This window comes from Schistocerca americana, chromosome 5, assembly GCF_021461395.2.
Source record: "Schistocerca americana isolate TAMUIC-IGC-003095 chromosome 5, iqSchAmer2.1, whole genome shotgun sequence".
Taxonomy (NCBI): Eukaryota; Metazoa; Arthropoda; class Insecta; order Orthoptera; family Acrididae; genus Schistocerca; species Schistocerca americana.
The window spans coordinates 231,310,232-231,321,037 of NC_060123.1; the positions used below are offsets into that span (position 1 = coordinate 231,310,232).

Consider the following 10,806-nt stretch of genomic DNA (forward strand, 5'->3'; position numbering starts at 1 on the left):
GTATTGAATAGCATATTTCATAACAGGTGCATTGATCGTCGAAGCACCATACCATGGCACGCAAGTTCACCGAATATGACGTCCCCGGATTTCTTTCTGTGTTGAAAGTTGAAGGACATTTGCTATCGTGATCAGCCTACAACGCCTGACAACATGCGTCAGCACATTGTCAGTGTAAGTGCGAACATTACGGAAGGCGAACTACTCGCTATTGAGAGGAATGTCGTTACACGTATTGCCAAATGCATTGAGGTTGACGGACATCATTTTGAGCATTTATTGCATTAATGTGGTATTTACGGGTAATCACGCTGTAACAGCATCCGTTCTCAGAAATGATAAGTTCACAAAGGTACATGTATCACATTGGAATAACCGAAATAAAATGTTCAGAAGTACCTATGTTCTGTATTTTAATTTAAAAAACCTACCTGTTACCAACTGTTCGTCTAAAATTGTGAGTCATATGTTTGTGACTATTACAGTGCCATCCATCACAAAGCGAAAAAAGTGGTCCAACTAAAACATTCATATTTATCCACGTACTACACGAATATGTAATAATAAATGGGAAATCCTATTTAAAAAAACGCTGTTGATATCCGTTTGACCTATGGCAGCGCCATCTAGCGGGCCAACCATAGCGCAGTCTGGTTTCCCCCTTCAAGTTAGACAAGTTTCGTGCTTTGTAGTTTTTTCGTTTGACGCTTATTTCGCCCGGTCACGATCAATGGACTATCCTGTATACTTTCACCATCGAGAACCGAAACGGAGCTAGTCCTATAAGGCGTGAGTAGCTGACCTCCTATGGTTAACTCAGGAGTGCAGATTTGTATGTGGTCATTGTCAAAAGCCCTATGTCGACTATCTGATAAGCAACGCCGTTGTCCGTTTCTCACGGCAGCAACATATTACTAACCTTCAGATTCTGTTCACCTACTTGCAAGAGGTGGGCCTTAAGTTCAACCTGCAAAAATCAAAGATTTTTGGGACAAAATTTGAATGTTTAAGCTACCTTCGTTCAAAGAACGGTTTCAGACCTACGAAGCGCCACTTAGCAGTGATTGATAACCTCCCTAAAACACAGAACCTGAAGGAACACCAGTCGTTTCTGGAAAAATCAGTTATTCTTCTATATTTCTCCCTAACGTGGTGGACATAACTCATCCGTTGGATGAATTACAAAAAACAGATGTTCCTTTCTTTCTGTCAGCAGTTGGAGAGAAGTAAGAAGTCGTCGTGCGAGTATTCCTTCTGTCCTTTCCCGCCAGTCGGTGGTGTAGCAGGTGACTTCGCACCGCGAGACGGAAGTTTGGTGACTTGTTTCACAGCTGCAGGGCCGGCCGCGGTAGCCGAGCGGTTCTGGGCGCTTCAGTCCTGAACCCTTGACATGATTCTCCTTCAATGGTATGTTTGGTGCTTTAGACCCAAAAGAGAGGAATTACCGCTGCTCTTGGAATCACAGCATCCATTTGTTCTCTGCCTCCAGGAACCAAAATTGCGCCCTCATGTCCCATTTGACATCTCGCATTTCTTTCCAGTCCGCTTTGACCTTCCCCTTGAGGATGGCAGTCTATCTCATGGGGGAGTCATGCTACTCATCCAGGATGAAGTTCATAGTCAAACCATCTCACTGACTACCCGGCTTCAAGCTGTTGCAGTCTGTATTTTCCTCCCTAACTTCGCTTTTTCGCTTTGTTTACATCCCTCCATCATTCGGTGTCACTAGGACAGTCTTCCTCCAGCTCGTTTGGGCAACTCCCTTACCACTTTTTGCTGCTTGGTGACTTAAAAACTCACCATCCCGTTTAGGGTTCTCCCAGAACCTGTCTGAGAGGAGTCCTCTTGGCTATTTTTCTCAGTCAGCTTAACCTTATCTCCCTTAACACGGAAATCCCCCCCCCCCCCGCCCCGTTCCTTTCAGACTCCACGCACCCCTATTCATATTTGGGCCTCTCCTTCTGCACTGTTCTTCCTGCTCATCGTCTCGAGTGGTCCATTCTCTCTGAAACTTACTCGAACGACCATTTCCTGTGTGGTATCCTGCCCCACCCACCTACACATCTAAATTGCAGCTTTCTAAGGCCGACTGGGTTCTTTACTTCTCCCTGGCGACTTTCAACGAACGTTTCCCCAGTTGTGATGACCAGGTATACCACATTACCAACATTATCCTTACCGCCGCGTAACGTTCCAATCCTTCTACTTTGTCTTCACCTCACTGTGTCCCAGTCCCTTGGTTGACTGAGGAGTGCCGTAATGCATTTCGCGCGCAGAGACGTGCTCTCCGCATTTCCAGAAGTCATCCTACGAGGGCAAAGTGTATTCGTTATAAACAGTTGCGAGCACAGTGTCGTCACGTTCTTCGGGATAGCGAAAAAGCTAGCTGGATTTCATTCACTGGTTCTTTTATCAGTTCCACTCCCTCTTCCAATGCATGGGCTAACATCCGAAGGCTCTCTGGGCCCAAGGTCCATTACAAAATTTCCAGACTGATCATAGCTGATGATGTCACAGTGGTGCTCTCTCCAACACCTAGGATCGCCATTCTGTGGAGATGTCGAGCTCCACCGACTATCACCCTCCCTTATACGAATGGAGGAGGCTCAGGTATTAGCCTTCTCTTCTCAGAATTGTTCTACAGTGAAAGAGCTAGATAATGCTCTCACTTCATCCTGATCCTATACCCCAGGGCCAGACGATGCTCACATTCAGATGTTGCAGAACCTTTCTCTTGTAGCCAAGCACTTTCTCATTCATACATATAGTCGCATCTGTGTGAGGGCACGTTTGCTAAGCACTGGCGTGAAATTACTGTCATCCCCATCTCAGGTGTAACCCCAGTAAGGACAATTACTTTCCTCCTAGATACTGCCTCGTTTCACTCACTAGCTGTGTGTGCGAGGTGATTGGACATATGATTCCTGCCCAGCAGGTATGGTGGCTCGAGTCTCGCAATTTACTAACTACTGCACAACGTAGATTTCGAGCTCCCATTTCTCCAGTTGATCTCTGTCTCTTTGTCAACCCATGTCATGAACAGTTTTTTGCAGAAATACCAGACTGTGGCCGTGTTTTACGATTTGGAGAAAGCATACGACACCTGATGGAGGACAGGTATCCTCTGTACCCTCTGCATGTAATTTTCATTGCTAACAGACGAGTAGTTTTGGAGTTACAGGGATATGGCAGCAGAAGACTGATGCTAGTGCCTTTACTAACAGCACAACATCGTCTACAGCGCCTCTCCTGGGCTCGTGACGATATCGGTTGGACATTAGATAATTGGGAAACCGTAGTCTATTCAGATGAGTCTCGATTTAGAGCCGATGGTAGGGCTCCAGTGTGACGCAGACGCTACGGAGTTATGCTCACGAATTGTCAACTAGCCACTGTGCTAGCTGGTGGTGTTTTCAAAATGGTGTGGGCTTTGCTTACATGGAATAGACTAGGTCCTCTGGTCCACCTGAACCGATCATTGATTGTATTTGCGTACTTGGAGACCATTAGTAGCCATTCATGGACTTCATGTTCCCCATCAGTGATGGGATTTTTGTGAATGACAGTGCTCCATGTTACCGAGCCACAGTTGCTCAGGATTTGTTTGAAGAACATTCTGAACCATTTGAGCGAACTATTTGGTCATCCAGATCGCCCGACATGAACCCCACTGGATATTTAAGGGACATAATCGAGAGGTCAGTTCGTGCACAAAATCCTGGATGACTATATAGTCAGAATGTCTCAATATTTCTGCAGGAGACTTCCAAGGACTTGATGAGTCCATGCCACATAGAGCTGCTGCACTATGCCGGAGAGAAGGAGGCCGCCACGATGTTAGAAGCCATCCCAATACTTTGACACCTCAGTGTGTGTGTCATCTTCTGTGGATTAAATTTAATTCTATAAAATACAATACCAAGTTTATGATCATTTGTCCATTGTAGGTCTAAATATTAGAACATGTGCATTTTGTCTGGTTTGTTTCAATGGCTGACCTGAACATTTTCTTGCTAGTGAAAATGCATTTTTAGAGATCAGTATCTTTGTGTGCCCTTTTTTGCCGTTTTGAGAGTATATCATCTGCAAAGTAGCAGTGAAGAAATTTTGTGCGTTTTTGAAGTACTTATTCCTGGCTAGCGGTTTGTATGTTACTGCATTTACATTTTCTGTCCTGTTCTAGAAATCTCTCTCTACTAATATTGTGTACATTGTTTTCACACCATTTTTTATATGATTTCACTCTCATTTTTACTTCACACATATTTTCCACAAAATGTGATCTGAGGAGGCGCTAATGTCTCCATACTGATTGGGAAGCGGTATGTTATGGTCGCTCCTCACTTGTTCGTCGTTTTTCTTATGTTTAGTATAGCGCTAATTTGGAATGTTTCGTGAGAACTATTGCGATGTCTGTGTTGGGTGAGAACTTAGGAGATGTGATGTGATGTGTTGTAATTTGTGTGTGTGTCTGTAAAAGCGAGATATATAGAGAATGTTGTTAGGGTGGTGGTTTTCTTGTATAAGATGATCTGCAAAAGTGGAGTGTATTCATAACATTTTGTTTTAAAATTTCTGCATGTTTGACCTATGTAGGCAATTGACATGAAATATAGTTTAACTGATTGATTGCAACTTTGTAGATTTGTTTGTGGAAGGATTCTCATTGTTTGGATTTTTCTGTAATGTGTTGTTTGCGTGGAGTGATGTTTGTAGTACTTTATTCATCAGGATGTTTCCTACACTGTGGACGTTTTAATTACTCTGTTAGTATATGCCCTATTGTGCTCTTTATAAGGTTTTCCTGGTTCCTTGCGTTTGTCTAGTGTTCGTGTTCCTGGTTCTCAGTTGTGACTGTGCGTTGTTCACAGTCTGTTCTTTTTTAATTTCCTTTTTCATTTTGTTGTTCAGTTTGGTTATTATTGGTGTGTTGCACCCATTCTTCCTAGCTAACTAATGTATTGTGTCTAATTTCTGTGTGTGGTTCAGTTTGTTGTGTGGAGTTGGGGTGAGCCTTTATGGCATGTATGTGATGGTCAAGAGTTAGTGCGTGTGGGGATGATTCGAATTCTTGCAAATGGCTGTTCTTGTGGCTGTAGGTTTTCTGAATATTCCAAAATTATGTTTGTTGTTGTCTCTGTGTACAGCGATATGTAATAAATTCATTCTCGTGTCTGCTTCTTTCTCAATGATGAATTTAGTTTTTGAGTGAATGCTGTTTATGCTGCTGAGTAGTTTTTTATCTGGGTGTCTGTTTTGTCTATCATGCATATAATGTCATCCACATAATGGTGCCACTACATAAACATGTATTGTTTTGAATGTATTATTTCACTGAATACCCTGCTTTAAATGTGGTTCAGTAATATGTCTGGAAGTAGGACACCTATAAGTCAGCCCATTGTTAGGTCACATTTTTGTAGACAGAGTTCCTTGTTGAATGTGAAGTAATTCTGTTCTGTCATAATCTTTAGGGTCTATGTGTAAATTTATTATCTTCCCTTGTTTCTGCTGTTGTTCTTTAATAATGCTGACCATTTCTTCTACTGGAATCTTTGTGCACCAGGATATGATGTCAAACGATGTCAGGTTTGCTGTTGATGGCACAACTACATCTTTTATTTTTTCTATCAGTTCATTGGTGTTTCGTAGGTTGCTGTTGTTTGCGAAAGCGTACAGTTTCTGTATAACTGTATGTGTTTGTCTAGCTAGGTGGTGAGATGGTGCATAGTGAAGTTAATTATTGGTTGAATTGGACAAAAATGTTTATTTGTATTTGGTAAACTATTTAGATTGAGTGCTTTGGGATTGTTATTGACATGTATTTTGCTCAAGATTTTGTGATGGGCATCAATTGTGTCTTCTTTATTCACTAGTGTGGTGTATTTCATGTTATCATTTAGTTGTTTGTTTTGTGTTTCTTTCTTCATTTTCATTGTTGTTTCTGTCTATGATCTGATTCCTTGTGTGATGTCAACAAAACTGGCTGATGATTTTATGAGATTAGTTTGTTTAAAGTTTGTTTTATATAACTAAACATTTATCTGCTGTTTTTAGAAATTGCTGTACGTTTCTTTGGTATCTCATTGTGGGATCACTGACTAATTTAATAATGTTATTCTTTTCTGTGAATATTTCTGTTTTATTGATTCATTTTGCTTCACTCATAAGGCCCAGGGTATTCCCTTTTTCCGTCTTTGTTATAACTGCATTGTGTTTTTGCAGTTTTTTGATTTGTTTTCTGGACATGTTGTGTTCTGTTGTTTTTCTAGTTGATGTGAATCCATTTCTCCTTTATTATGCGTTTTATCTGTTCTGCTACCAGTTATTTTGTCAAAGTAGCACTGAAATTGGGGTTTTCAACCATTTCTCCTTGTTTTATTATCTATTCTGTTTCTGTGATCATATTTCCTGTTATTTTGTGTGAATGTTTTGTGTTTATGTTGTGTTTGGACTACTTTTCAAGTAATTTCCTTCCTTGCTTTGTTAATGAAATTTCAGTTAATTTAACAAGTCCGTCATTCAACTTGTGTGCTGGATTCCTTGAGGTCATCTAGATTTTTGTTTCGTGTTTCTTTCTTCCTTTTTATTACTGTTTCTTATTACTCAGATATGTTTTCTTAAACCTGATATTGAGTACAGAATTTTGCAACTGTATTGTAAATGCAAAAAGCAGTGTTTCATGGGGTGTTTTAGGAGATATATACACCAAAAACTTTCACAGTGAGTTTACCGGATATAATGCAGCAAATTGCAGTACTTTAAATCTTCTTGTATATCAAAAGTAATTACAATTTAAGGTAAGGCTGAAAGGTAGCATTCTGGAGGATAACGACATCGTTCCTGCCAGGCATATTGAAGCGTAGATACCCTTTTGTGAAATAAAACCGTGTCTAGTTTGCGACGATGTGAGTTACTTTCTGAGTTTGGGGCACTGTCATGCAGTTACCAACAATGTTGTGGTGGCACTGAGACCATGTGATAACGTGTGCTGAGTGTTGTTCCACAATCGCGGTAAGATGCTGGTGTATTTTAACATAGTGACTAGGAAAATGATAGTTAAGTTTACAAATTTAACTTCCATAGAGAAACTGCCCGCCGCCAGTAAGGCAGATAGTGGATCAAAATACAGATAGTGTTGCTTTTGGGAATTACGCTGACTTGACAAAGATGCTTATAGCTGATACAGTTCATTAGAAGATTGGTGAAGATTAGACGTGACGCTCGAATAACAAACGAGAAGGTACTGAATCGAAGTGCATCAAAATGAAATGTATGGCACAAATCGACTAAAAGAGGAGATCGGTTGCTCGAACACATCTTGAGGCATCAAGGAACTGTTGATTGGGTAATGAAAGCATGTGTAGGGGGCAAGCATAGTAGAGGGAGACGATGGCTTGAGCACAGTCAGCAGGTTCAGAGATGAAGAGGTTATGTAGAGATGAAGAGGCTTGCAATGGATAGACTAGCTTGGACAACAGCCTTGAATCACTCTACAAAAGGAAGACCACAACAACAAACACGAAGAATATTATTCCAAATTTCGTTACTTTTCCGTCATTACGGAGGCACGCAAAGAGCTTTAGAGCGACTGTCGAACTGTAGAAGTATTTAAATAAACAGAGCTTTAAAAAGTATTTTGCAGTAGTAAACTCCGAACATTAGTAGTCACGGAAACTTTGCCTCAGATGACAGCAACGTATGCCTTCCAAACATATACATTTTAAAATATGATCATCGTGATCTAGGCATAAACATTTAAAACACTTGATCATGGTAAGTAACTGCGTTCGAACCAACTGTGCAACCGAACTGCAACATAACTGGCAACTGGAGTGTTGATTTCAAGAAAAGCGGTCCACTTTTTTTTAAATTTTTTTGTTAAATTTGTCAGCCTGTTATAAGGAAACCCTAGAAAAACTTAAAGCGATGTTTATGGTTATGTTATAATGCATATAATATGTTCCCAACTAAAATATATCAACCACACACTTAATAAAATACAGCGTTTTTTAAGGTGACACGCAGAAAATACCCACAGAGCTACAGCCACTCTTTCAAATTTAAATTCCTCATGCAAGGTCTAAGGGATCTTAAACAATATGTTCTTAAGTGATATTAGCCTTCCAACATATATGTATTTCGATTGACAAAAGGTAATTCAAGAATTTCAGGATTGAAGAAATGCAATTTTACAATGTAGCTGGAGAAAGAGATTTGACGTATCTTAATGAGGAGTTCTGGATTAAAGCATTTCGAATTCAAATAAATGTAAAGCATGTATATACTAACCTTAAACATGCCCTTCAGTTTACCAGACGTGAAAGTAGGACTCAATTTGACCCTAAGTTGTCGCCACTTTTGTCCAGTGAAGGAAAACAAATTATGGTTCAGTGGCTCTTCATCGTCAAGTACGATTCCTCGGTCATGGAACGTCGAGAAATCCTTCACAAGGATGTGGCGTATGATCTCTGGATCACGAATTAGAAGAATCGGTCGACAGAATCCGAAGTGTCCAACATAACGCTCTCCTGCAAAGAGAATTTAATCTTAAATTGCAAGATAATAGCAGAAGCAGAATTATTACAATATCCAAATAACATAATAATTGTAGCTATTGCTGTAGAAGGAATTGGGCCTTTTCGTTCATATCGTATGGTGGACGTGCGCTATATTTCTTTGAGCAATGGAATGAGGGAGCTATATGCTTCCCATCTTGCGACGTACCTATTGTATGGCACTTGCGCGATATACGGCTCTGTTAATAAATGTAGGTCATTTATTTTATGCTCAGCAACAGGTTCCACTCACTATTGTCTTTTACTCATGATCCTGCACCGAGCGAGGTGGTGCAGTGGCTAGCACACTGGACTCGCATTCGGGAGGACGACGGTTCAATCCCGCGTCCGGCCATCCTGATTTAGGTTTACCGTGATTTCCCTAAATCGCTCCAGGCAAATGCCGGGATGGTTCCCCTGAAAGGGCACGGCCGACTCCCTTCCCCCATCCTTTCCTAATCCGATGAGACCGATGACCTCGCTGTCTGGTCTCCTTCCCCAAACAACCCAACCCCCAACCCCCCTTGATCCTGCAGTTGACTTACTTGATCATTGGTATGTAATACGAATTATAAAGTAACAAATTTTGAAACATATTAAGAACAATACTAATAAACGAAAAAGGGTTGAATTCCAGTGAATAACTGATGTATGCCAGAACAAAAGATTTAAACTGAAGGAAAGGATTTTTGCAATCACACAAAACGCTTTAACTTTTAAGAGGGCTGCTCCATAATACAGTGTCGGTGAGACTTCGTCCAATATAATCAGAAATTTTGTAAGTTTGAGCAACAGTTAAAGTATTTGTGGTCACTCGCCGCCCAGAACACATTACCTACATCTGGCTACTCCGCCCGATCGTCACAGAGTCTTCTAACAGAGTGTCTTTCATACTGCCTCATGAATCCTTCCTAGCTCTCCAGAAACAATCAAAACGCTTGAGCGCCATTCGAGACATGCATTCCCCCCACTATGACAGCACAGTTTTATTTAAAATCCGATAAATGTATTGTTTATTAACAAATGTACAAATGACAGATGTTTTAAGTGACAAATCACCATCTTACGATTCTACTGATACTAAATACTGTACACTACGAGTATTTACAAGGTTTATAGATAAATAATATATCATGTAACTGACGCATTCTCGCTAGTTACAAATAATGATAATGAAATATGTAGAATCTATGAAATAAATGATCTTGGTCTGCTCTATTGAAATGTCATCTAAATTTCAATCTACTAATACCATCACTTCATTCATATACTTTGCTATTGTTAAATTATAATTGTTTTTAATGCTGGTCAAAATTACTATTCATTAAAGGTATTTGACATTAGTTATCAGTCTGATTTTTTAAAATCGGATGATTCTTTTTGATGCACATTGTACAAACATTTATTCATGTATTGCTTTTTCGCACTGTGACACCAAATGACACCGTACTGGAACACGAAAACCTGGTTCATCTTTTTGTTTCCAAAGTTATGTGACACTTCTAGATATAAAAGCATCTCTGCGTATCTGCAGGTACACACATTTTTTGCCGACGTTACCGTTTTCAAAGCAGTCCTTCTGTAACATCTTGTAAGTTTCACACAATGGAGTTGTCCTGACAGGTTACAAAATCTTTACTGAAGATTTTATTTATGCTAGAAACCTTCACGGCAGTGTACGCTGTACCAGAAGAATTTACAGTATAAGACAAGCTTGTGTCTAACTTAGCCTTGCCCGCAAGTCTTGAAACGTACCTGGTACCTGTTTGTATAAGCGTTGCGTCGTTACACCAAGGGGCTCCTGACCCAAAATGCTTTTCCTGAAGTTTCCGAACGGAATGCTTGGCTCCACGAAAGGTGTGCCCTTCTTCTTCCAATATTTGAAGCCGTGATCGAACCATAGGTAGATAGCGAGAGTCGCCACAGAAACGACAAGTATGAATTCACTAATCCACGAGTCCAAGAGCAGCCCCATCGTTGTCCTGGAATAAAGACACTGAGTTAATATCTTAAATGAACATGTGTGATCCTTATGTTACAATTAAACTAAGTAGCTAACTAGGAGATACGTGATGTTGGGAGTGTTGCTATTACACTTGAAACGTCAGTTTCATGAAGACTGTTTTATTTGAGTTATTGGGTCGTATGAATAAAACGGAGAGCGTACTTTATTCTTGGAATTTCGGAGAACATTCTCAGTTTCTCATGAATAAAACGATTAGGAGAAGGTACATCATCTGATAGTGTT

At 40.3% G+C, this 10,806-nt stretch overlaps 1 protein-coding gene across 1 annotated transcript in view; it reads right to left on the reverse strand.

The window, feature by feature from the left end:
- LOC124616284 (cytochrome P450 6k1-like) overlaps positions 1-10,533 on the reverse strand; it is a 64,187-nt gene extending 53,654 nt beyond the window's left edge. The window contains exons 1-2 of the mRNA XM_047144587.1: positions 10,314-10,533; positions 8,293-8,531 (exon numbers count right to left, since the gene is read on the reverse strand). Coding sequence (XP_047000543.1) covers positions 8,293-8,531; positions 10,314-10,533 — 459 coding nt within the window. The remainder of the gene's footprint in view (positions 1-8,292; positions 8,532-10,313) is intronic.
- Between the last annotated feature and the right edge of the window lie 273 nt (positions 10,534-10,806).